This window comes from Tachypleus tridentatus, chromosome 13 (assembly GCF_004210375.1).
Source record: "Tachypleus tridentatus isolate NWPU-2018 chromosome 13, ASM421037v1, whole genome shotgun sequence".
Lineage (NCBI taxonomy): Eukaryota > Metazoa > Arthropoda > Merostomata > Xiphosura > Limulidae > Tachypleus > Tachypleus tridentatus.
The window spans coordinates 270,931,834-270,958,457 of NC_134837.1; the positions used below are offsets into that span (position 1 = coordinate 270,931,834).

At 36.1% G+C, this 26,624-nt stretch overlaps 1 protein-coding gene across 1 annotated transcript; it reads right to left on the reverse strand.

The window, feature by feature from the left end:
• Window positions 1-4,889: 4,889 nt before the first annotated feature.
• Window positions 4,890-23,441, reverse strand: LOC143240295 (syntaxin-8-like). The gene is made up of 8 exons (XM_076482514.1): window positions 23,068-23,441; window positions 22,031-22,130; window positions 21,050-21,144; window positions 18,967-19,077; window positions 11,740-11,864; window positions 11,401-11,493; window positions 5,861-5,962; window positions 4,890-4,967 (listed from the first exon to the last, which is right to left on the reverse strand). Exons 1-8 carry the CDS (start codon window positions 23,091-23,093, stop codon window positions 4,924-4,926), a joined length of 696 nt encoding a protein of 231 aa, XP_076338629.1. The 5' UTR covers window positions 23,094-23,441; the 3' UTR covers window positions 4,890-4,923.
• Window positions 23,442-26,624: the final 3,183 nt, after the last annotated feature.

Below are 26,624 nucleotides of genomic sequence, written 5' to 3' on the forward strand. Positions count from 1 at the left end.
AATAAAACATGAGAACCACATCAGCAAAGCATTATACTAGTAAAATAAAACATGAGAACCACATCAGCAAAGCATTATACTAGTACAATAAAACATGAGAACAACATCAGCAAAACATTATACTAGTAGAATAAAACATGAGAACAACATCAGCAAAACATTATACTAGTACAATAAAACATGAGAACAACATCAGCAAAACATTATACTAGTAGAATAAAACATGAGAACAACAGTAGCAAAACATTAAACTAGTAGAATAAAACATGAGAACAACATTAGCAAAGCATTATACTAGTAGAATAAAACATGAGAACAACAGTAGCAAACATTATACTAGTACAATAAAACATGAGAACAACATCAGCAAAACATTATACTAGTACAATAAAACATGAGAACAACAGTAGCAAAACATTAAACTAGTAGAATAAAACATGAGAACAACATTAGCAAAGCATTATACTAGTAGAATAAAACATGAGAACAACATCAGCAAAACATTATACTAGTACAATAAAACATGAGAACAACATCAGCAAAACATTATACTAGTAGAATAAAACATGAGAACAACAGTAGCAAAACATTAAACTAGTACAATAAAACATGAGAACAACATCAGCAAAGCATTATACTAGTACAATAAAACATGAGAACAACAGTAGCAAACATTATACTAGTAGAATAAAACATGAGAACAACATCAGCAAAACATTATACTAGTAGAATAAAACATGAGAACAACATTAGCAAAACATTAAACTAGTAGAATAAAACATGAGAACAACATCAGCAAAACATTATACTAGTACAATAAAACATGAGAACAACATCAGCAAAGCATTATACTAGTACAATAAAACATGAGAACAACATCAGCAAAACATTATACTAGTACAATAAAACATGAGAACAACATCAGCAAAACATTAAACTAGTACAATAAAACATGAGAACAACATCAGCAAAACATTATACTAGTAGAATAAAACATGAGAACAACATCAGCAAAACATTAAACTAGTAGAATAAAACATGAGAACATCAGCAAAACATTATACTAGTACAACAATAAAACATGAGAACAACATCAGCAAAAACATTAAACTAGTACAATAAAACATGAGAACAACATCAGCAAAACATTAAACTAGTACAATAAAACATGAGAACAACATCAGCAAAACATTAAACTAGTAAAATAAAACATGAGAACAACATCAGCAAAACATTATACTAGTACAATAAAACATGAGAACAACATTAGCAAAACATTAAACTAGTAGAATAAAACATGAGAACAACATCAGCAAAACATTATACTAGTACAATAAAACATGAGAACAACATCAGCAAAACATTATACTAGTACAATAAAACATGAGAACCACATCAGCAAAGCATTATACTAGTAAAATAAAACATGAGAACAACAGTAGCAAAACATTATACTAGTACAATAAAACATGAGAACAGTAGCAAAACATTATACTAGTAGAATAAAACATGAGAACAACATCAGCAAAACATTATACTAGTACAATAAAAACATGAGAACAACATCAGCAAAATATTATACTAGTACAATAAAACATGAGAACAACATCAGCAAAACATTATACTAGTACAATAAAACATGAGAACCACATCAGCAAAGCATTATACTAGTAAAATAAAACATGAGAACCACATCAGCAAAGCATTATACTAGTAAAATAAAAACATGAGAACCACATCAGCAAAGCATTATACTAGTACACAATAAAACATGAGAACAACATCAGCAAAACATTATACTAGTAGAATAAAAACATGAGAACAACATCAGCAAAACATTATACTAGTACAATAAAACATGAGAACAACATCAGCAAAACATTATACTAGTAGAATAAAAAACATGAGAACAACAGTAGCAAAACATTAAACTAGTAGAATAAAACATGAGAACAACATTAGCAAAGCATTATACTAGTAGAATAAAACATGAGAACAACAGTAGCAAACATTATACTAGTACAATAAAACATGAGAACAACATCAGCAAAACATTATACTAGTAGAATAAAACATGAGAACAACAGTAGCAAACATTATACTAGTACAATAAAACATGAGAACAACATCAGCAAAACATTATACTAGTAGAATAAAACATGAGAACAACAGTAGCAAAACATTAAACTAGTAGAATAAAACATGAGAACAACATTAGCAAAGCATTATACTAGTAGAATAAAACATGAGAACAACATCAGCAAAACATTATACTAGTACAATAAAACATGAGAACAACATCAGCAAAACATTATACTAGTAGAATAAAACATGAGAACAACAGTAGCAAAACATTAAACTAGTAGAATAAAACATGAGAACAACATTAGCAAAGCATTATACTAGTAGAATAAAACATGAGAACAACAGTAGCAAACATTATACTAGTACAATAAAACATGAGAACAACATCAGCAAAACATTATACTAATAGAATAAAACATGAGAACAACATTAGCAAAGCATTATACTAGTAGAATAAAACATGAGAACAACATCAGCAAAACATTATACTAGTAGAATAAAACATGAGAACAACATTAGCAAAGCATTATACTAGTAAAATAAAACATGAGAACAACATTAGCAAAGCATTATACTAGTAGTGTTAATAATGAGTGCTTTCCCGTAACTTCGGTCACTACAACAGGATACATTTTTTGACTAGTGTTGTTTCTCTGTATGTCGTGTTACTATGACATGACACATTGTGTGGTTAGTGACCTTTCTCTGGATCTCATGTTACTACAACATGACACATCGTTTGGCTAGTGACATTTCTTTGTATCTCGTGTTACTACAACACTACACATCATGTGGCTAGTGACATTTCTCTGGATCTCATGTTACTACAACATGACACATCGTTTGGCTAGTGACGTTTCTTTGTATCTCGTGTTACTACAACACTACACATCATGTGGCTAGTGACATTTCTCTCTATCTTATGTTACCACAACCCAACACATTGTGTAGTTAGTGACGTTTCTCTGTATCTCCTGTTACCACAACCCAACACATTGTGTGACTAGTGACGTTTCTCTGTATCTCGTGTTACCACAACCCAACACACTGTGTGGCTAGTGACATTTCTCTGTATCTTATGTTACCACAACCCAACACATTGTGTAGTTAGTGACGCTTCTCTGTATCTCCTGTTACCACAACCCAACACATTGTGTGACTAGTGACGCTTTCTGTATTCGTGTTACCACAACCCAACACACTGTGTGGCTAGTGACATTTCTCTGTATTCGTGTTACCACAACCCAACACACTGTGTGGCTAGTGACATTTCTCTGTATTCGGTGTTACCACAACCCAACACACTGTGTGGCTAGTGACATTTCTCTGTATCTCGTGGTTACCACAACCCAACACACTGTGTGGCTAGTGACATTTCTCTGTATCTCGTGTTACCACAACCCAACACATTGTGTGGCTAGTGACATTTCTCTGTATGTCGTGTTACCACAACCCAACACATTGTGTGGTTATTGACATCTCTCTGTATCTCGTGTTACCACAACCCAACACATTGTGTGACTAGTGACATTTCTCTGTATGTCGTGTTACCACAACCCAACACATTGTGTGGTTAGTGACATTTCTCTGGATCTCATGTTACTACAACATGACACATCGTTTGGCTAGTGACGTTTCTTTGTATCTCGTGTTACTACAACACTACACATCATGTGGCTAGTGACATTTCTCTGTATCTCGTGTTACCACAACCCAACACACTGTGTGGCTAGTGACATTTCTCTGTATCTCGTGTTACCACAACTCAACACATTGTGTGGCTAGTGACATTTCTCTGTATCTTGTGTTACCACAACCCAACACATTGTGTGGCTAGTGACATCTCTCTGTATCTCGTGTTACCACAACCCAACACATTGTGTGGTTAGTGACATTTCTCTGGATCTCATGTTACTACAACATGACACATCGCTTACTAGTGACGCTTTTGTATCTCGTGGTTACTACAACACTACACATCATGTGGCTAGTGACATTTCTCTGTATTCGTGTTACCACAACCCAACACACTGTGTGGTTAGTGACATTTCTCTGTATCTCGTGTTACCACAACTCAACACATTGTGTGGCTAGTGACATTTCTCTGTATCTTGTGTTACCACAACCCAACACATTGTGTGGCTAGTGACATCTCTCTGTATCTCGTGTTACCACAACCCAACACATTGTGTGGCTAGTGACATTTCTCTGTATCTCGTGTTACCACAACCCAACACATTGTGTGGCTAGTGACATGTCTCTGTATCTCGTGTTACCACAACCCAACACATTGTGTGGTTAGTGACGTTTCTCTGTATCTCGTGTTACCACAACCCAACACATTGTGTGGCTAGTGACATTTCTCTGTATCTCGTGTTACCACAACCCAACACATTGTGTGGTTAGTGACGCTTTCTGTATCTCGTGTTACCACAACCCAACACATTGTGTGGCTAGTGACATTTCTCTGTATCTCGTGGTTACCACAACCCAACACATTGTGTGGCTAGTGACATTTCTCTGTATCTCGGTTACCACAACCCAACACATTGTGTGGCTAGTGACATTTCTCTGTATCTCACATTACCACAACCCAACACATTATGTGGTTAGTGACGTTTGTATCTTGCATTACTATGACATCATACAAGGTTATTAACCACTTCTTTATAAATGTCTTTGTGTAGCACGTACTGGTGTATCATTGTACATTTTTGGTTATTCCTCACACATGGGTGTTATGATGTCATGTGAAGAACATGATACAATAGTCAAGGCTTGAAAATAAACTGAAAATACATAATGAAGTTTAGAAAGATTCCTGTTAAATAATTGGTATCACAGTAATTGAATCAGTAAGATGACAATAAAAACCCAGTAACCTGAAAAAACAAGAAAAGAAGTTTTACAACATTTGAAGAATAAAATGAATATGAAAATATTTATAGTAACAGAAAATGTATATAAATACAGCAATATTTATAGTAACAGAAAATGTATAAAAATACAGCAATATTTATAGCAACAGAAAATGTATATAAATACAGCAATATTTATAGTAACAGAAAATGTATATAAATACAGCAATATTTATAGTAACAGAAAATGTATATAAATACAGCAATATTTATAGTAACAGAAAATGTATAAAAATACAGCAATATTTATAGCAACAGAAAATGTATATAAATACAGCAATATTTATAGTAACAGAAAATGTATAAAACACAGCAATATTTATAGTATCAGAAAACGTATATAAATACTGTTAACATTTATAGTAACAGAAAACGTATAAAAAATACATTGCAATATTTATAGTAACAGAAAACGTATATAAACACAGCAACATTTATAGTAACAGAAAACGTATATAAACACAAGCAATATTTATAGTAACAGAAAATGTATATAAACACAGCAATATTTATAGTAACAGAAAATGTATATAAACACAGCAATATTTATAGTAACAGAAAATGTATATAAACACAGCAATATTTATAGTAACAGAAAATGTATATAAATACAGCAATATTTATAGTAACAGAAAATGTATATAAATACAGCAATATTTATAGTAACAGAAAATGTATATAAATACAGCAATATTTATAGTAACAGAAAATGTATATAAATACAGCAATATTTATAGTAACAGAAAATGTATATAAATACAGCAATATTTATACAGAAAAAAGAATTTCTTTCTTCTCGTGCCTACTTAAGTATTTAACCTGTACAAATGTAAAAACACTTTACGATAACCACATACAGCAGGTATTTGATTTCCGATCTACAGTTGTAACGTGTCTGGTTTCTTTAATAAGTCTTTCTCTTGTCACATCAGAGTGGTCTGTGATGTCCTCAATTATTTCTGAAAATAAAATTTTGCAAGTTTGTATGAAAAACATCATAACTATTTAGAATGATGTTTTCTTCTGATATAAGCTATTTCAACCACTTTAAGCTAAGTTAGATAAATAATAAAATAATATGACAATATTTAATAGATTGTGAATGTATCAAAATAAAAGTGGAGGAACCACATTACATTCAAACCATGGTGTGCTCTTCACACTGGATTTAGTTCCTGTATCAAGAGTGGAACTGCACATAAGTAATCATCACTATAGGCCAGCCCCTACCAGATAGTTAAGGTTCAACTACTTGAGATTGGAATTAAGGTGTTTGGTGTCCTCGGCTAGCTCCAACCAGATAGTTAAGGTTCAACTACTTGAGATTGGAATTAAGGTGTTTTGTGTCCTAGGCTAGCCCCAACCAGATAGTTAAGGTTCAACTACTTGAGATTGGAATTAAGGTGTTTTGTGTCCTAGGCTAGCCCCAACCAGATAGTTAAGGTTCAACTACTTGAGATTGGAATTAAGGTGTTTTGTGTCCTAGGCTAGCCCCAACCAGATAGTTAAGGTTCAACTACTTGAGATTGGAATTAAGATGTTTTGTGCCCTAGGCTAGTCTCAACCAGATAGTTAAGGTTCAACTACTTGAGATTGGAATTAAGGTGTTTTGTGCCCTAGGCCAGCCCCAACCAGATAGTTAAGGTTCAACTACTTGAGATTGGAATTAAGGTGTTTTGTGCCCTAGGCCAGCCCCAACCAGATAGTTAAGGTTCAACTACTTGAGATTGGAATTAAGGTGTTTTGTGCCCTTTATCCCACGTTGGTGACTACGACAGTTGGATTGCAACGTTAGATACAGATATACTTTTGACTGGATCCCAAAAAGTAGTCATAGAATGTGTTCTAAGTCACAATGAGAAAGCAAGCAACATCAAAGCAGGCAAAACTTGTCAGCCTAAGGAGGTTTGAAAAGCAACACCTCAGACTTGGAATAATGGGATTATGTATGCCATACTAATTCAAAGGAACAACGCTCATTTGTCCTGGAATTATGAACATTCAAATTTATTCTTCCAACCAACTGGAGTCTTCCCACTTGCTCTCAGAATTACAGGGAAGACATGGGGCACTAATCAACCCAGGACACAGAGTTCAGAAACATAGAGACAGTGAATCTCCTTTTGAGAATAAAATACTAAACTACAATTGATCAAAATAAGGCTTGGAATTGGTAAGTGGTAAGAACTCCACTGGAAGAAGAGGGAGTTGTGTTAGAGTCCAGAGAAATGGTTACACCAGAGACAGTGCAATGAGTGAACAAAAAACCTTATTTTGAAAAGGACACCATAAAGATTCATTTAATTGAGGCACAGCAGGGATGGGCAGCTATCCCCTTTTGCTTTACTTATGCCATCCATGGGTGGTATGGTCTTGGACAGCCCTATTTATGAAGTATATATCACAAGGTTACTGACCATCCTGTGGTTCTGTGAAACACCCCATCTTCAAGGTGAGCATAAAGAGCCATGGAAAGAACATGGTGTACAGTGCAGATTTGTTTGTGTACATAAAGAATACCTAGTTATGCACCACTTGTCACTGAACAAGATCCATGAGATGAAATTAAAAACAAGGACCACTGAAAGAAAGAAAACATTAACAGAGACTTAACCAGTATCACAGCCACACCAAAGTCTGACATGTAGCCACAGTTGGTAGATGATACCCCTAGGTAGCAGAAACTTTAACACGATGTATTTAGTGGGTCTGAGGCATTAATCCACGTGTCCAAATGCAGATTCTTCTCCAAAGGCCAACAAAGACGAAAAGCATGGGAAAAGATAAGATGTTGGATTTAATTGGAAATATCACAGAACAAAGCACATTAACAATAACACAAAGAGGTATGAGTCAAATGGATTAAACTATGAACCTAACTGGTAAGGGTAAAGGGAGAAAGATCCTGAGAAGAAAAGGATTGCCACAGGATAAAGAAACAGGAACCCCTGCATGAAGCTATGCAGGCAATATAACAATGAAAGGCATGAACTGAGAAAAGAAGTTTGTCTGGATTAGGAATATAGTAGAGAAGAGAAACAGAGGGAATGGAAATGAGAAAAGGAGTTACCTTGCAAGCCTCGTGAGACTTGGGAAAAAATAGAACAATCTGGATAAATTAGAAGATAGGTTTGATGGTTGTACAGCATGCCAGTGACGCTGATAAATTAGAAGATAGGTTTGATGGTTGTACAGCATGCCAGTGACGCTGATAAATTAGAAGATAGGTTTGATGGTTGTACAGCATGCCAGTGACGCTGATAAATTAGGAAGATAGGCCTGATGGTTGTACAGCATGCCAGCGGACGCTGATAAATTAGGAAGATAGGTTTGATGGTTGTACAGCATGCCAGCGGACGCTGATAAATCAGGAAGATAGGCCTGATGGTTGTACAGCATGCCAGTGACGCTGATAAATTAGGAAGATAGGTTTGATGGTTGTACAGCATGCCAGTGACATTGATAAATTAGAAGATAGGTTTGATGGTTGTACAGCATGCCAGTGACGCTGATAAATCAGAAGATAGGTTTGATGGTTGTACAGCATGCAAGGACGCTGATAAATCAGGAAGATAGGTTTGATGGTTGCACAGCATGCCAGTGACGCTGATAAATCAGGAAGATAGGCCTGATGGTTGTACAGCATGCGCGACGCTGATAAATTAGAAGATAGGCCTGATGGCCGTACAGCATGCAAGGACGCTGATAAAATCAGGAAGATAGGTTTGATGGTTGTACAGCATGCCAGCGGACGCTGATAAATTCAGGAAGATAGGCCTGATGGTTGTACAGCATGCAAGGACGCTGATAAATTAGAAGATAGGCCTGATGGTTGTACAGTATGCAAGGACGCTGATAAATTAGAAGATAGGTTTGATGGTTGTACAGCATGCCAGTGGACGCTGATAAATTAGAAGATAGGCCTGATGGTTGTACAGCATGCAAGGACGCTGATAAATTAGAAGATAGGTTTGATGGTTGTACAGTATGCTAGTGACGCTGATAAATTAGAAGATAGGTTTGATGGTTGTACAGTATGCTAGTGACGTTGATAAATTAGAAGATAGGTTTGATGGTTGTACAGTATGCTAGTGACGTTGATAAATTAGAAGATAGGTTTGATGGTTGTACAGTATGCTAGTGACGTTGATAAATTAGAAGATAGGTTTGATGGTTGTACAGTATGCTAGTGACGTTGATAACGAGCAGATCAGAATATCCCAAGCCAAAACCAAGATGCAAGAATCATTCCATTTCTGCTGATATACAGCTGCAAATAAAAGATGAATGAGTTAACTGAAATAATACCTGATATGAGAAACAAGATCTCCTTGCCAGGGACCAGACAAAAGCCTGACATGCAATATGCAAAACCTATAAATTGGGTTAACACAAAGGTTATGGAATAAAGAAAAAGGGATAGGGGGAAACAACTGTAACTGAAGGAAGTGAGGAAACCACAGTGTAGCCAATAAGGAGCAATCAAACCACAGTGTAGCCAATAAGGAGCAATCAGATACTGAAGTAAGTGAGGAAACCACAATGTAGCTGGCCAATAAGGAGCAATCAGATACTGAAGTAAATGAGGAAACCACACTGTAGCCAACCAATAAGGAGCAATCAAATACTGAAGTAAGTAATGAAACCACAGTGTAGCCAATAAGAAGCAATCAGATACTGAAGTGAGGAAACCACAATGTAGCCGGCCAATAAGAAGCAATCAGATACTGAAGTAAGTAATGAAACCACAGTGTAGCCAATAAGAAGCAATCAGATACTGAAGTGAGGAAACCACAGTGTAGCCAGCCAATAAGAAGAAATCAGATACTGAAGTAAGTAATGAAACCACAGTGTAGCCAATAAGAAGCAATCAGATACTGAAGTGAGGAAACCACAATGTAGCCGGCCAATAAGAAGCAATCAGATACTGAAGTAAGTAATGAAACCACAGTGTAGCCAATAAGAAGCAATCAGATACTGAAGTGAGGAAACCACCATGTAGTCGGCCAATAATGAGCAATCAGATACTGAAGTGAGGAAACCACAGTGTAGCCGGCCAATAAGGAGCAATCAGATACTGAAGTAAGTGAAGAAACCACAGTGTAGCCAGCCAATAAGGAGCAATCAAATACTGAAGTAAGTGAGGAAACCACAGTGTAGCCAGCCAATAAGGAGCAATCAGATACTGAAGTAAGTGAGGAAACCACAGTGTAGCTGGTCAATAAGGAGCAATCAGATACTGAAGTAAGTGAGGAAACCACAGTGTAGCCAGTCAATAAGGAGCAATTAGATACTGAAGTAAGTGAGGAAACCACAGTGTAGCCAGTCAATAAGGAGCAATCAGATACTGAAGTAAGTGAGGAAACCACAGTGTAGCAGGACAATAAGGAGCAATCAGATACTGAAGTAAGTGAAGAAACCACAGTGTAGCCAGTCAATAAGGAGCAATCAGATACTGAAGTGAGGAAACCACAGTGTAGCAGGAAAATAAGGAGCAATCAGATACTGAAGTAAGTGAGGAAACCACAGTGTAGCCGGCCAATAAGGAGCAATCAGATAAAAAAGATAAACAAAAGAAACTTGTTTAACCCCAATCCTTGCTGAAGGCATTTATAGCCAAAGCCCAATAATATGAAACTGGGGGATCAAAACAAAGGTAACTGGTGATTGAGGGCAGTGCCAAATGCATTGAAGTAAGAACCCTACTAATTTCAAAGCCACTGAAGAACAAGGGGATGTAGGAACCACTTCATTGGGTAAATCTGGTTGGGTCAGAAAAGATGATCTGCCACAAGCACCCGATACATAGAAAACCATCAAATGAATGTCCTGCCTCCACACTAACCAAAACTGAACCCAACAATTCTTGGCCCAGATATGGACAGTAGTCCCTATGATAAGAGAGAACAGACTGATCTGAAGCCTGAGCAGGATGAGGCATACTAATGCAGTCACATAACTGGGAGGCAAAACACTCCATGCAGATTAATTTATCAGGAGATGGGAAATCTGATGAAAGTGGAGGCAGGATCATATAGTACAAAAGGACGTGGATCATAAAAAAAATAGAAAACATCACATACCTGAGATGTGACACTTGAGAGAACCTATGAGGGTCTAAAAAAATCTTCAGTTTGGGTTGAGGTAGCCACATGTCATGTGACAGCAGTGCTCTCCTATTGGTGCAAAGATGATGAATGAGAGACATGTTGGAATATCCAATTCTAATAAAGTGTGGTGCTTGAAAGGATTGTGGGACATCCTATAAAATTGTTCTCATGTAGAGGGCAGCAAAATATAGAGAAAGTGAACCTTATCAGAAGAGGAAAGAACTGTATCAGAAAATACATTGTCTTTACTCTGTTTGACAAGTGATATAAGTAAAACATTGTCTTACCATTGTGAAGGTCCAGTTCATTACCAATATGGTAAGCCATATGTTTCTGCCTTGCAATTATGTTTGAAAGTCCTTCAAGTCCTTCATCCTGCTCTACAAAAAACAATAAAGGTTTAATACTATTAAAAATAATGTACCCACAATTGATTACAATTCCAATGTTATTCTATTACAGGCCCAATTTAGTTAGTTTTAACGTTTTTTGTAGAAATACAAGTTTTTAATTATTGGGACCTGAGTATAATCTTAACTAGTGACTAGCAAGTACAGGCCCAGCTGCTGATAACTGTGTAACAATTAACAGTGAAATGTTAACAGAAAATATAGATAATATTTCACCTTTTATAGCCTGTTGCTGATACTGCCTTATATCATCAACAGTCAAGTCCTTCGTTTCTTCAGTTTCTTCTGTTCCACAAGCTATTTCTAATGTCTGATTAAATTGACCTCCTAATAATGCAGTTCTGTTGAAACAATAACACGGTATAGTTTCATAATATAGTGTCATTAATATCTTTGTGAGAAACACCTCTACAAGGTTAAGCATCTATGAGGAACTGTGGTAAGTTAGAAGTGAAAACATGAAAACATTTTTCATTTAATTAAGACCTAATTCCATATGTTTAACTACTTTTACATTAGTCATTAATCTGTATACTGTGTTAACCCTAGCAAAGGAAGCTCAATCTACAGTCTTATTCATCAAGGAACTTGAACAGTTTGTAACCAACTTTATGTTAAGCTGATTTAAAATCTTATATCAAAACTGTATTTTGTACAGCTTGTTATGTGTTAGATAACCACTAACTACAAACACACTTATTTCAAAACTCACAATATTTCATTATATAACCACCAAGACTCAACTATTAACTCACAATATGTAACCACACTTATTCCAAAAGTTGTGAACATTAATGCTTCAGATGTAAGAGTGAGCTCTAAAACTGAGTCAGTAAAGTCCTCTTATAATCACTTACACACACTTTTCTAATTACACATAAGCATATCAACTAAAGTTTCATTTCTAAAGTCTGCCAAAAATGTATACTGCTTGTTTTTATTTAATTAAATAAAAGTGACAAGAGAAAACAAAATATTAGTTAGGGTTTCTGTCCACAGTAAAACGTGTAGAAATAATAAAAACAGTTTTAAGAATTCATGTTTTCATTCAGTTTTTCCCATGAAATTTTTCATTTCTAACCCGAAATTTACAGTTTAACACATGACAAGACATACAGCAGTTTGGGGTATGGCCAAAACAACCTGCTTATTCCAAAAGTTGTGAACATTAATGCTTCAGATGTAAGAGTGAGCTCTAAAACTGAGTCAGTAAAGTCCTCTTATAATCACTTACACACACTTTTCTAATTACACATAAGCATACCAACTAAAGTTTCATTTCTAAAGTCTGCCAAAAATGTATACTGCTTGTTTTTATTTAATTAAATAAAAGTGACAAGAGAAAACAAAATATTAGTTAGGGTTTCTGTCTACAGTAAAACGTGTAGAAATAATAAAAACAGTTTTAAGAATTCATGTTTTCATTCAGTTTTTCCCATGAAATTTTTCATTTCTAACCCGAAATTTACAGTTTAACACATAACAAGACATACAGCAGTTTGGGGTATGGCCAAAACAACCTGCTGAAGTTCACTTTGATTTGTTTTGAATTTCATCTAAAGCAAGAGGGGCCATTCCTAATTCTCCAGTAAAGGACCAGAGGGTAGAAAACTAGTCATCAACACTCACCATTAATTTTAAGGTTACTATTTCTTCAATGAATAGTGGGACTAACTATCACATAATAATGTTGCCATGCTTGGTGTGACAGAGAATGGAGCCTGCAACCCTAAGAGTGCAAGTCAAGTACCCAAACCACCAGGACTGAAGTGGACAATCTCCTCCACAGGAAGAAATTGCAACACCTCAGGCTCAGAGGTACACTTCTCTTGTCCCAGAAGGACTTGGAACAACTGTGCTCAACCAAGAATCCAAGGAAACTGTGAACCATCTTCCATGAGCAGTGTACTCAATCTGTACTGACCAAGCTAAAGGGTCATGCACACTGCAACCAGCTATCAGACCAACAAACCAATATTATGAGTAGACTGATGCCACCCAACTAACGCCTGAGAAAGACATCCAGTAACCAGGTTATGAAGAAGCCTAACTTTGCCACCTTCTTCTTGAGTGGAAGAATTCTCTTGAGCACTCTGGAGGAAAAGCCTCTGACCACAGTCACAGTGACTGGAAACCAGGTGCAGTTAGGACTTACCAGTTACACTAGTAGAATCTGAGAGATAAAGTCCTGCGGAACAGTGCTCTGGAAATAAAGAAATACCTAAACCAAGTTCACTGAATTTTTAAAATCAAGTCAACTCTGATTTATTCAAACTGATAATCATGAATAACGGTGTAACAGACACGGCATGTTAGGTGCAGCGTCGCGACTAAGTAACGGACTTGAAACATTCAGGAGCTCTACAAGTAACAAAGTTCAAGTCTTCATTTAAAACTGAAGATTGTTTAGTGATAACACTATGTGAATGTGGTGTTTTTATACAGCACCGTGAATCAGTGGATGTTGAGGACTGGCTTAGTAATAATGCTATGTGAATATGGTATTTCCATACAGCACCATGAATCAGTGGATGTTGAGGACTGGTTTAGTAATAACACTGTGTGAATGTGATATTTTTATACAGTACCAAGAATCAGCAGATGTTGAAGACTGGTTTATGATAACACTGTGTGAATATGGTGTTTTTATATAGTACCAAGAATAAGTGGATGCTGAGGACTGGTTTAGTAATAACACTATATGAATGTGGTGTTTTTATATAGTACCAAGAATAAGTGGATGCTGAGGACTGGTTTAGTAATAACACTATATGAATGTGGTGTTTTTATATAGTACTACAAGTTGGTGGATGTCGAGGAGTGGTTTAGTGATAACACAGTGTGAATATGGTGTTTTTATACCATACCAAGAATAAGGAAATGTTTAGAACTGGCTTAGATGGTTGGTTGTTTAGTGTTTATTAGCACAAAGCAACTGGGCTATCTGTGCCAAATAGCCAGTAAAAAGTAAAATATGTGAAAAGGAATCATACTAAAACAAAACAAAATCCAATTTTTGGATTAAAATCTTAAATAGTTAAAAAGACCAATGTCCCTTAAAAATTTAAAAACACAACTGAGGTAAACATTATCACCCTTACCAATGTCAAGGGTGAACCCATCGTAAAAATATATTTAAAATGATGCTGTCACTCTCGATTGTAAAGATGGCATAATATTAATATGTGTGGTAATGTGACTTGAGTGTCACAGACTACACAATGGTGCATCAGTCCCAGATAAAAGAAAGTGGTGAGTTAAAAAAAACTGTGACCAATGCATAGCCCAGTCAGAACAGCTTCCACCTTCTGATCCTTAGGGAAACAAGAAGGCCAAAAAGCAATAGAAGGTTGGATTTGAGAAACCTTATTATCATGTTGCTCACCCCAAGTAGACTGCCAATTGGCATGGAGCCGAGCCTTGAATACAGGACCATAGTCCATGTATTGTACTGGCATGACAGTGATAGTACCAGAGGAGACTGACTAGGTGCAATGTCGGCTAGCTCATTCTCGAGAATACCAATGTGGTCTAGTATCCAGAAAACCTGTACAGAAGTAGATAATAGAGAAATGGGCCAGTTGGTTTTGAATATTGACAAGAATAGGGTGAGAACTGACGTGAAGCGATTTCAGGGCTAACAGAAAGCCAAGTGAATTGGTATAAATAGTACAATTCACGTACTGCACAGATACTATGTGATTCAGGGCAAGAAAAATAGCGTACAATATAGCAGTGAACACAGAAACTTTAGATGAGATTCTGTGTACTACAATCAAATCACAGCAAAGCATGGCAGAGCCCACAGAGTCATCTGATTTTTAACCATCTGTATAAATGGGAATGGAAGGATGGTTTGAAAGATGTTTGGCAAATAGAAGGCAATACTTCTAATCAGAAGTATCTCTTTTCTTCAGATGACATTTCAGGATAGTAATTAGCCATGGTGGGATGGGCTGATCTGTGGATACCACTATGTGATCCAAAGGTAGACCCAATTTATCCAACTGAACCTGGATATGAAGGCTAAAAGGAACAATGGCAGACCATCTATAATGGAAAAGTGTGGTCACTGACCTTCAAAACTTGGATCTTTACCACAGCATCCCAGTTTTGAAGGATACATTAAAGATAGTTGTAAACAACAAAGGTATGGAGGGGTTTATGGGACACTGTGTACAAACTCTAAACTGGAGAAGTGCGAAGGCCCCTGTGCAGAGCCAAAGTCCCAATGGTTAATCCCAATGTTAATCGAATAAGGGTATGTTAGATTTTTAGCATGTAACATTGATCTGCTCTCCAAGAGGTGGAAGAGAGGACACAGAGAATGTTCAGTGCCCTTGTACATTTGACACGTAGCTGCTTGATGTATGGAATAAAGGTCGGCTTATGGCCAAAGATAAGCTCCTAGAACTTTGTTTGGGGACCACAGAAAACACAACTTCACCAATGGAGTTCAAAATCAGGGTGAATATCCCGCCATGGCAAAGTGCATGCAAACAGTTTTAGAGAGAGAAAGGTTAAAACTGTTTGCTGTGGTCCACTTCAGTAAATGATTGAGAGCAGTCTGTAGCTGCCACTCAATATACCTCATGTTTAATAACTGACACGTGGAAGTTGTTGACAAAGAGACTGTTTGCAACTGTAAGGTGTAGTTGTCCACTGATGGCATTAATCTTTATCATGAAAAGTGTGACACTCAAGACACAGCTCTGAGGGACTCCAAGTTCCTGTGGGAAAAAATGGGAAAATGTCAAACTCACAAGGATCTGGAATCACTGGTTCATTAAAAGTTAAAAAATTGGTAAATAGCCATGCAACCCATAACGAGTCTTGTAAGATGCCATACTTCCATGTTGCATTGTTAGCTTTCTCAAAGTAAAAAAAACAGAAACAAGATGTTGTTGCTTGAGAATGGCTTCCTGATTGATGTTTGAAGTCCAATCAGGTGGTCCATTGTGGAGTGCTGTCTTCAGAACCTACACTAAGTGGTTGAGGAGAGGTTGTTTGATTCGAGGAACCAAACAAGATGAGCATTAATCTTCATCTCCAAGATATTACAGAGACAGCTCATTAAAGCAATTGGACAGTAGTTCAAAGGAGTCTTGGGATCCTCCCCAGGTTTAGGAAAAGGGAGTACAACAGCATGGTGCCAAGCATCGAGAAAACGTTCTCCTGCCAGATCTGGCTAAAACCAACTAGAAGAATAGCAAGAGAGGCAGGAGATAGATGGCACAACATCTCGTAATGAATATCATCAGGTCCAACTGATGTACTACCAGACTGATGAAGAGCAAGTTTAAGTTCCACCAGTATAAGGGGATGATTATAGTCATAAAGATGATCAGCCCAAAAGAAAAGAAGTGATTGTTCTGCCTGTGTTTTGATGGCTAAGAAGATGAGGGATGAAGCAGAAGTGCTAGATGTGTGAGAAAATCTTTCACTGAGAGTACTGGCAATGCTCTGGGTATCACCAACTTCCTGGCCATCAGAGAACAAGATCGAAAGGGGAAGAAGTATACTGGCCACTAACCATTCAGATTTTGTTCCCTATGTCTTTGAAACTGGTGGTAGAAGATTCCTTCTGGCTCTGATATCTGACCTGCTGAGCATGTGCATGGGCTCATTTAAATGCAATGCAGTTTAAAAAAGTGGGATACCTATGAAAGGTATCCCAAGCCCATTTTTGAGCTTTTCTTGTCACATCGCAGGCAGAATTCCACTAAAGACGAGGATACTGTGGGAAATGTGTTGAGGTTTTAGGAACACACTGAGTAGTTGCCTGTACAATACAGTCAGTTACTGCTGCCACACAGTCATCTATCAATGGCTTACACACAATGGCAGGATCAAATTCTGAGGAAATGGTAAAAGAAGACCAGTTTGCTTGATCTAGCTTCCATCAGGACACACAGGTCGAGTGGCATCAACCCCAGCCAGTCTTCCTCAAAATGATTGGAAAATACTTACTGCCCTGTGGATTACTGTCAACCCTCCAAGAAAAGTAAGTGAAAAGTGAAGAGGAGCAGATCTATAGCAATAAAAGACTGACTAGGTACATGAAAATAGGTATAAGAACCAGTATTGAAGAGAGACAGATTATGGTTTAAGAGCATATGCTCTATAGCACAACCCCTCCCATGAATACTAATACAACCCCAGAGGGGATTATTTCCATTAAAATCTCCCAATAGTAAAAAGGGGGATGGTAACTGCATCAAGATCTAACTCATTACAGATCTTTTCAGCATTTGTCTTGTAGGGGGATGGAAACTGCATCAAGATCTGACTGATTACAGATCTCTTCAGTATTTGTCTTGTAAGGGGATGAGTAACTGCATGAAGATCTGACTGATTACAGAGCTCTTGTCTTGTGACATTCTCCAAAGGGTAATTAAATGGAGTATAAAAGACTGGAAGAAACAAAATCATATCTACTTAGATGTGTTAAAAGAAGAAACCCTGGCAGTTGAGTAATGGCTGTAAGTGTGAGAGGAAGTAAACATGCTTCGGAACTTTATTTGACAGAAAAATTTACTATTGTTTTGTTTTTTTAAACTCATTCGCCAGTACTTTTTCTCAACCTGCACTGAGGGGTCTTACTACTTATGTCTTGTCATTGCTGTCTACAGTTAATGCTTGTGTGTTTCTTCATTGCTGTCTCTGGAAAAGATTTATAAAAAAAATATGAAAAACTAATTCTTTATAATGCAAAAAATTTAAGTTCATCCCAAAGCAACTTCTAGCACGAACAAAGAAATCATAATTATGCTAGAAACAAATGTCAATCAGTTCTTCAACACTCAGTGAGGTTATAGGGGTTAATGGTTAAAGGCAGATTTACTATGGACAAAAAGTCTAATTTACTAAAGCTTCAGTTTCACTTCACATACAAATCAGCTGCTTCCTTAGCTCTACGGTTTCAACTCATTGGTAACTTTCCAGTTGACAGAATCTGTGTGGAACTGACAACAACAGAAGGAATCACCGAGCTAAGTCTTGTGTACATAAATAAAACTTCGTAGATAAGACTGTAAACAGTAAGCTTGTTTCATGCACAGGACAAAAGATTAGGGAGAACTTAAAGATTATCTCAAAACAAAATGTACTGTTCAACAGGAAGCTGAATTATTATTGTCAGAAGTTTAATTAATCTATTCATTAAGCAGTACTGAGAAGTCTACTAAGGATGTTTTCACAGGATCCTAATAACACAAAAATAATAAGTAGTATCAGTAAAGACTAGTTTATTTCAGAATACGATGCATGCGCTCACAAAGAAGATCTGACAGTCGGTGCTTTTACCTTCCTTCCCCATATCCAGTGGTTTGTTCACTGAAAATCAACTGAAGATCTGACAGTCGGTGCTCTTACCTTCCTTCCCCGTATTCAGTGGTTTGTTCACTGAAAATCAACTGAAGATCTGACAGTCGGTGCTCTTACCTTCCTTCCCCATATCCAGTAGTTTGTTCACTGAAAATCAACTCCATTTGCCTTTGTTTACTCTCCAACTTTTCCAACAACCTTTGTCTCCTCTCAACTTCTCGCTGTGTACTGAATCAAAGGTCAAGGATTCAAGGTATAATAGATATCAAATAATTATCATATACACAGCAGCAGTTCAATCTACAGGAATGCATAGACCATAAGTAAGTGAACAGAGACTACATGCAAGCTAAATTATATGATTAAAGGTTGTATATTTTCAAAATAAATAGTTAAAGAAACCCTAGAGCAAAATTACATACAAGAAAACTGTTACTATGTTCCACACATTTGTCAAATACAATTACTTTAATCAAGTTTTACTAAACAAAATGGCCAGAATGAAGAACACAATTATGTATGTATCAAAGCTCGAATGAACGTTTTCATATTCAGATTTTCTATTCACCATTTATAGTTCACCACACTGGTTTATCTAGACCCTCTGTGATGTACACTGAGAATAAACAATGTTAATTACCATATTTTATAGACTAATTTATCTAGACCCTACCTGTGGTACACTGAGACTAAACAAACAAATGTTAACTACCATATTTTATAGACTGGTTATCTAGACCCTACCTGCGGTACACTGAGACTAAACAAATATTAATTAATATACTTTATAGACTGGTTTATCTAGACCTTAAGTATTGTACACTGAGACTAAACAAACAAATGCCAATTAATATACTTTATACACTAGTTTCTCTAGTATTTTTAACAAGCAAAATCACTGTACAGATATCTATGAAGTGGTAGAGTATATTATATTAAGATGGTTTTAGAATCAAATAGCATCATTATGGTCCACATCTTCTCATGTTCTAATTGGCAACCATGTATCTAAACAATGCTTCTGAAGTATAGTTTCCATTTCAAAAGGTTTCATCATTAGGTTAATATATCAAAAGAGCAACAACACTCCTTGCATACCTTCCATAATCCATCTAATGTATCATAATGGCATTTTTCCAATGGCTGTTTCAACAGCCAAAACACACACAAATCCAGAGGTACTGGATCTAGTGACCTGACTAGTCTATTTTACTATGATATAGTATGAAAACTTATTTAGTTTTACAAACTGCTGAAGGTATACAATAACTGAATATATATGTAATGAAAACAAATTATATGCCCGATTTTGGTACTTTTTCTTTAATAAGTTTGGTACTGTTGCTAGGGGTAACGAACAGCTTTTGCCACTAAAACTTGTATTAATGGATTCTGGCTCTAACAAGGCATTGTACTTTGCTCACTATGTCTCAGAAATGACTTCTTGCACTTCTCTTTATAGATGGTTCTTGTCATAAGATGTTCCACATTTCTTTGTTTTCTATTATTATTATGTACAATAAATATTCAGGTTTAAAAATTCTGAATGTCTGTTTACAACACAGTTTTACAATCTGAGTAGAGTACATAAGGAACCAGTTTTTGATGATACCACACTGCCTATAATAATAAAATGTAGTTCTTATGCATGCTATCCTCCACAGTTTTATATTAGCTGTTTTAGACACTTGACTTACTGATCTGCATATTCACAATCGCAGTTGTGAAAATATTCTTTTACTTATTACTCCTTACAAAGTACTGTTGTCTAACAAGTTATTTCTAACTTATTAGCCCGACATGGCCAGGTGGGTTAAGGTGTTTGACTCCTAATCCGAGGGTCGCAGATTTGAATCCCCGTTGTGCCAAACATGCTCACCCTTTCAGCTGTGGGGGCATTATAGTGTGACAGTCAATCCCATTATTCATTGGTAAACAAGTAGCCCAAGAGTTGGCAGTGGGTGGTGATGACTAGCTGCCTTCCCTCTGATCTTACACTGCTAAATTAGGGATGGTTAGCGCAGATAGCTCTCGAGTAGCTTTGCACGAAATTCAAAACAAACAAACAAACAATCTAATTTATTAGTTCATAAATATTAGTAAAATCACACCTTTGTTATTTTTGCTGATTTTATAATACATACAATATTAATAATTTATGTGAATAATACAGTACACAGAGTGCAAGGTCGAAGGATACACGAAGTACGAGGAAGATGATTTCTTCAGATCTTCTTTCAAGGTAATCAAGTCTCTGTTAAACTGTTGTATTGAAAGCCTGGCTTGTGCATTCAGCTGGTAAACAGAAATACACTTTTTACAGCTTCCTACTCTTTATGACACAAGAAAATAAACTAATTGTATTAAAACATGGAGCTTTCCACTTCATAATTATCTCATGTAAATATAATTAATATGAACAAACAATACACAACTTTACACATCTGGTTTGTCTATACAGTTTGACAATCTCATCTTTCAGACTAATGTCCTTTTTAATACATTAATAATTACTTAGAAAGAATATTTATTTAAAGATTCACAATAATCTAGTTTAACAAATCCTTTATTTTTCTTTATTACTCAACAGGAAATCATCTTTTTTATTTACCATTATCATAATGTATTTCTATGTTTAGCTACTTTAAACCTCTTTTCATGAGTGTGTTTTAAATTATTGAAAACTAAAAATAAGTCTGAAGTCTGTTTGGTACAGTTTTCTGTCCAGCATGACACACAGGTGAAATTTGCTATTTTCTGTTGTACTTTTCCAGTAAACTGTGCTGATATAGCCAGTATGGTTATACATTATATAACAATGTCATCTCTGCTCTGTATTCAACAACACTTGGATAAAAGTAAACCTACTATAAAGAAGTTTTGGTTGTTGTTGTTTCTCTCTTATTTTCAACTTAGAAAAACTCTGTACATTAAGTCTCATTAAATGAATAATTTTAGCTTCATATAGAATGAAGGGGCAGATTTCATACAGAAGGAGCAATTTCCTAGGAAATAGAATATAAAACTAAGTAAAAACTACCTTGATAAAATCATAATTATTTGTAGAAATATATTTAAATATAATAAACTAGTATACAAAATAACTTCAAACTCTTTACAAGTGCCCAACAAAACTGGTATCTAGTTTTATAATGTGTCCTCTATACAAGCAGAATATAACCTGGGCATATCCTGATGTATTTCTCTGAAACTGATTACGTTTCATAATCAGCTCCATAATTTCTCGAGATAGGTCTTCACATGCATCACAAGCTTTCAACCTGAATCAAGAAGAAAATTATTCATCACCGAGTTAAAATAAAAACTATACGTTTCTCTTTCAAATACATTAATCTCCATTAAATAAGTTTTTACTTGAAGAGTTTGTACCAGTAATTTGTTAATGTCTGTTTTATACAGGTAGTAAGGTTTTCCATAAAAGCACTAAACATTGAAAGTTATGGACAAGTTTTGTTTACACACTTAGAGATTTATTTAATGGAAATTAGTTCTCTGTCTTATTTATACTGTTTTACTGCCTTAGTTCTCACTGAAAACTGTTGTAACTTTTCCTTAAGAGAGTGGATTAATTTTTATATATAGGTATACATACATTTCTTTGCATAACATGTCACTTAAGTCTTGTTCTAAAACATGAAACTTACATTTAAACATTTTCTCACAACATTGCAGCTACATGCCATACAGGCTTCACTAATACAAGTTCTTTTTGTTCCCATAGCAATCCACATGTCTTACCAAATTATAACCAACAAAACTGACCGAAAAAATTTTTTAATGTAAACCACTGGATTAGGTAGAATCAAGTACCACAAAGCTGTTCAGTAAGTTAGGCCTTATAAGTTATAACCTTGAGGTTTACGAATTGCAAAGCGTATCCAACGCAACTTAATTATAAATCTGTTAACAATTCAGAAATTTTATAGAATTGTAATAACAATTACATTACAATTTACAGTAATTATACGGAAAACCCAAGAACCAGTTATGAGAAAATATGAACTGTGTTTTAACTTAAATTTTAAGTTAAACCTACAACTTAAATTCAAATTAAATTGCACTATTGTTAATAATATGAATAAAATCCAAAGCAATGAATCCTTATTCATATTCTTCAGAATGGATACATCAATGTAAAAAGAGAAATATTTCATATAAAACAATATATTATATTATTTTTACAAATATTGATCTTACCAAGTATCTCCTTTACCAGTCGCCATGATTGTTTATCATATAACACTTAGCTCCGAGATGTGTTACAAATGGTACGAAAAGCATATATGTACAAAAAAAAAATAAAAGTCAGAAAACGTTGAAAATGCAAAATCGAAAATATGAGAAACTTTCTTACAATAAGTAGCTTAATTTATTCGATATTAATGGAAGGATATCAAAAGTGATATATGACAAGGAGCCTTATATCGTACCTCCTTCAACTAGGCATTATAAAAAGAACTTCTGAGTGTAAATAAATTAGTGTGTATTACAATATTTCAAACACACTATATTTCTTATATCGAGTAATGACGTGATCTTTCGCTTAATGCCATAGCTCTTCAGGACCGCTGCAATACGACAGAAACAGTAGTGGTTCAAACGGAATTTATATAACATTGCTAGGCAACAACGCTTAGAGTGTTAACTAAATTAGATAAATAACTAACATTCACAATGTTATTTTCTTCATATATTTGTATATTTGTGGCTTTGTTTTGGTTGGTGAAATTTGATTTTTCTGTTTCTTCCAGCGGCTCAACAATAAGTTTAAAGATTCACACCGCTAAAAAACTTGGTTTCGATACCCGTGATGATCACAGCACAGATAACTCAATGTATAACTTTGTGCTTAACAAAAAAATATTTTTTTTTTGTTTTGCTAAGGAGATATGAGATTTTCAAGGTCTTGGTTTACTTTCTTCCTTATTGATGTCACAGAGGTAATACTTGTGTTTGTTATACCAATTCTGACTTTATTAAGTTGGAATAATCTATTATATATATTTTTCATTCCAATATACTTATATCCAAAGTATACTTATTGGATAACTCAACACTCTTTCAAGTCAGCAAAGAGGTTATCTACCACATTTTCTAAAATTTTATCAGTTTCAATAGTTATTATTATCAGATATTGACAAATATAAACAGGGTTAGCATGGAAAGTGAAAAAGAAAATTATATATGCAAAAATCACGACAGGCATTATAGTGTAACAGATATCTTGTTTGATAGAAATCCCATTAGTCCGTCAAAGATGAATAGGTGGATTAAGGAGTTAAATTCGTAATCCGTGGGTCGGGGGTTCGAATCCCTGTCGCACCAAAACTGCTCGCCGTTTCAGAACTTTCCACTATTCGTTAGTAAAAGATTGGGATGTATAGAGTTAATGTGATTAAAAATTTTAAATGTGTTCTCTAGATGTGAATCCTAAAATCGTGTCGTCTACATATCTGTAACAGAATACTGATGGATGTAATGCTGTGTTAATTGCTTGTATTTCAACTGAGTGGTTGAAACTCAAAGAGCAGTGGTTCTCAACCGTTTCTGACTTGCGACACTCTACGACAATCTGAAAATTTTCGCGGCACACCTGGAAAGCCTTAACGATTCTTGGCCCGGCATGGCCAAGCGTGTTAAGGCGTGCGATTCATAATCTGAGGGTCGCGGGTTTGCATTCCCGTCGCGCTAAACATGCTCGCCCTTTCAGCCGTGGGGCGTTATGATGTCCAGTCAATCCCACTATTCGTTGGTAAAAGAGTAGCCCAAGAGTTGGCGGTGGGTGGTGATGACTAGCTGCCTTCCCTCTAGTCTTACACTGTTAAATTAGGGACGGCTAGCGCAGATAGCCCTCGAGTACCTTTGCGCAAAATTCAAAACAAACTCTTTCTGGCTTTAATTTCAGTCAATGCTAAAAATCAATTTCGCAAAACCACGAAGATGCAAATGAAAGCAGAACTTCAACTGCTTTTGAACTGATTACAAGATATGAATCTTTAATGGAGATCCAAAAGACATCCAAGCTCTTATCGGGAAACAATGAGTGATAAAATTTGTCGTTTCGTAAATCAATGAGCTGTGCTTCCTCCTCAGTTGTAAAATTTGTTGTCTCGTTGATTCCGAATTACTAGGTCATCCAGTTATATTCGTCGATAGCAAGAGACGGGAATTAATGTTTCAGTGCGGACTGTAGGTCGCTTAATGTGTTCAGAACTTGAGGTATAATTTTCTTCTTTGACGGACATTCGTTAACAGAAGGAAAACAATCAAGGACTCCTTTCGAGATCTTATTCTTCCACAGCGTCACGTTTTCATCGAAGGTCTTCAGTTTGGACGTTGCAGTAATAATGTTTTCAGATGGTCCTTGGAGACTTAAGTTCAGAGAATTTAATTTGTCAAACAAGTCGGAGAGAAATTGAACCTTCAGCCACCAGATCTTATCATGAAAAGAAAATTCAAAACCTACTTCCTCAGTCTCCAAGAAAAAAATTATTTCAAGACGCTTTAACACCTTTCCTTTCAAAAGCCATCGAACTTCAGTGTGATACAGTAGCTTTTGTCATCTGAATCCATCACCTCACAGAGAAATGAGAAAAGTCGAGATTGAAGTGGCCGAGACTTGATGAAATTCACCACTTGAATAACTTGATTCATAACAGACTGCAAATCTTTCCACAAAGATTTGCAGGCAAGCGCCCCCTGAGAATCATGCAGAGAACAATCCTAATGTTTGGATTTTGTTGTCGCACCAGAGTGACGAATCCCTTTTTTTCTCCTTAATTGAAGGACAGCTATCGGTACAAACGCTGACACAGTTATTCCAATGTAATTTGAAGAGCAAAATGTTTTCATTCACCAACTCGAAAATGTCTTGGCCTTTCGCTGTACTTTTTAAATCTTTGCAAAATAAGTATTCGTTTACGATTTTTCCATCTTTTTATGAATCGAACAAAAGCCAGAATTTAAGCTTTTCCACTAACGTCAGTAGATTCATCAACTTGAAGAGACCATAGCAGAGACAATTCATCTTCAGGCGCTTTGAAGTGTTCGCAAACTTGAGCCTTCAAATCTGACGACAAGTCTACAATTCTGCGCGAAATTGAGTCATTGGAGAGTGGAACTTGCTTAACTTTTTTGGCGGCATCCGTTCCAAGCATAGTTTCAATGATGATTGCTAATGCTGACGTCCTGACTGATTCGGCCTCCGTATGCGCTTTCTTGCGTTTTGAACAACCTTATAACTTGCAATCAATCCTTTTTCGGGCAGCTTCATGTAGTTCACAAGCTTCCTTGACTGTTCATGTTGGCCCGGCATGGCCTAGCGCGTAAGGCGTGCGACTCGTAATCCGAGGGTCGCGGGTTCGCGCCCGCGTCGCGCTAAACATGCTCGCCCTCCCAGCCGTGGGGGTGTATAATGTTACGGTCAATCCCACTATTCGTTGGTAAAAGAGTAGCCCAAGAGTTGGCGGTGGGTGGTGATGACTAGCTGCCTTCCCTCTGGTCTTACACTGCTAAATTAGGGACGGCTAGCACAGATAGCCCTCGAGTAGCTTTGTGCGAAATTTCCAAACAAACAAACAAACAAACAAAACTGTTCATGTTGTTGAGCAGCGAGATTTTCGAAGTATTCTTTTGGTTTATCCTTCACAGCTGAATGTTTTGTTTCCAAGTGTCTCTTAAGTTTCCTAGGAACAAGCGCCTCGTTCGATAAAGCTACATTGCAGAGTAGGCAGAATGGTAATTGAGAATGTTCC

What these genes read in the sequence shown, in the direction of transcription:
- LOC143240295 (XM_076482514.1), bottom strand. Translation starts at nt 23,093, where the DNA reads ATGGCGACTGGTAAAGGAGATACTTG. An exon ending in ATACATCAGGATATGCCCAG is followed by an intron (nt 21,145 to 22,030) that starts GTTATATTCTGC and finishes TCTGTTTACCAG; the next exon opens with CTGAATGCACAAGCCAGGCT. An exon ending in TCATCTTCCTCGTACTTCGT is followed by an intron (nt 19,078 to 21,049) that starts GTATCCTTCGAC and finishes CCTTTGATTCAG; the next exon opens with TACACAGCGAGAAGTTGAGA.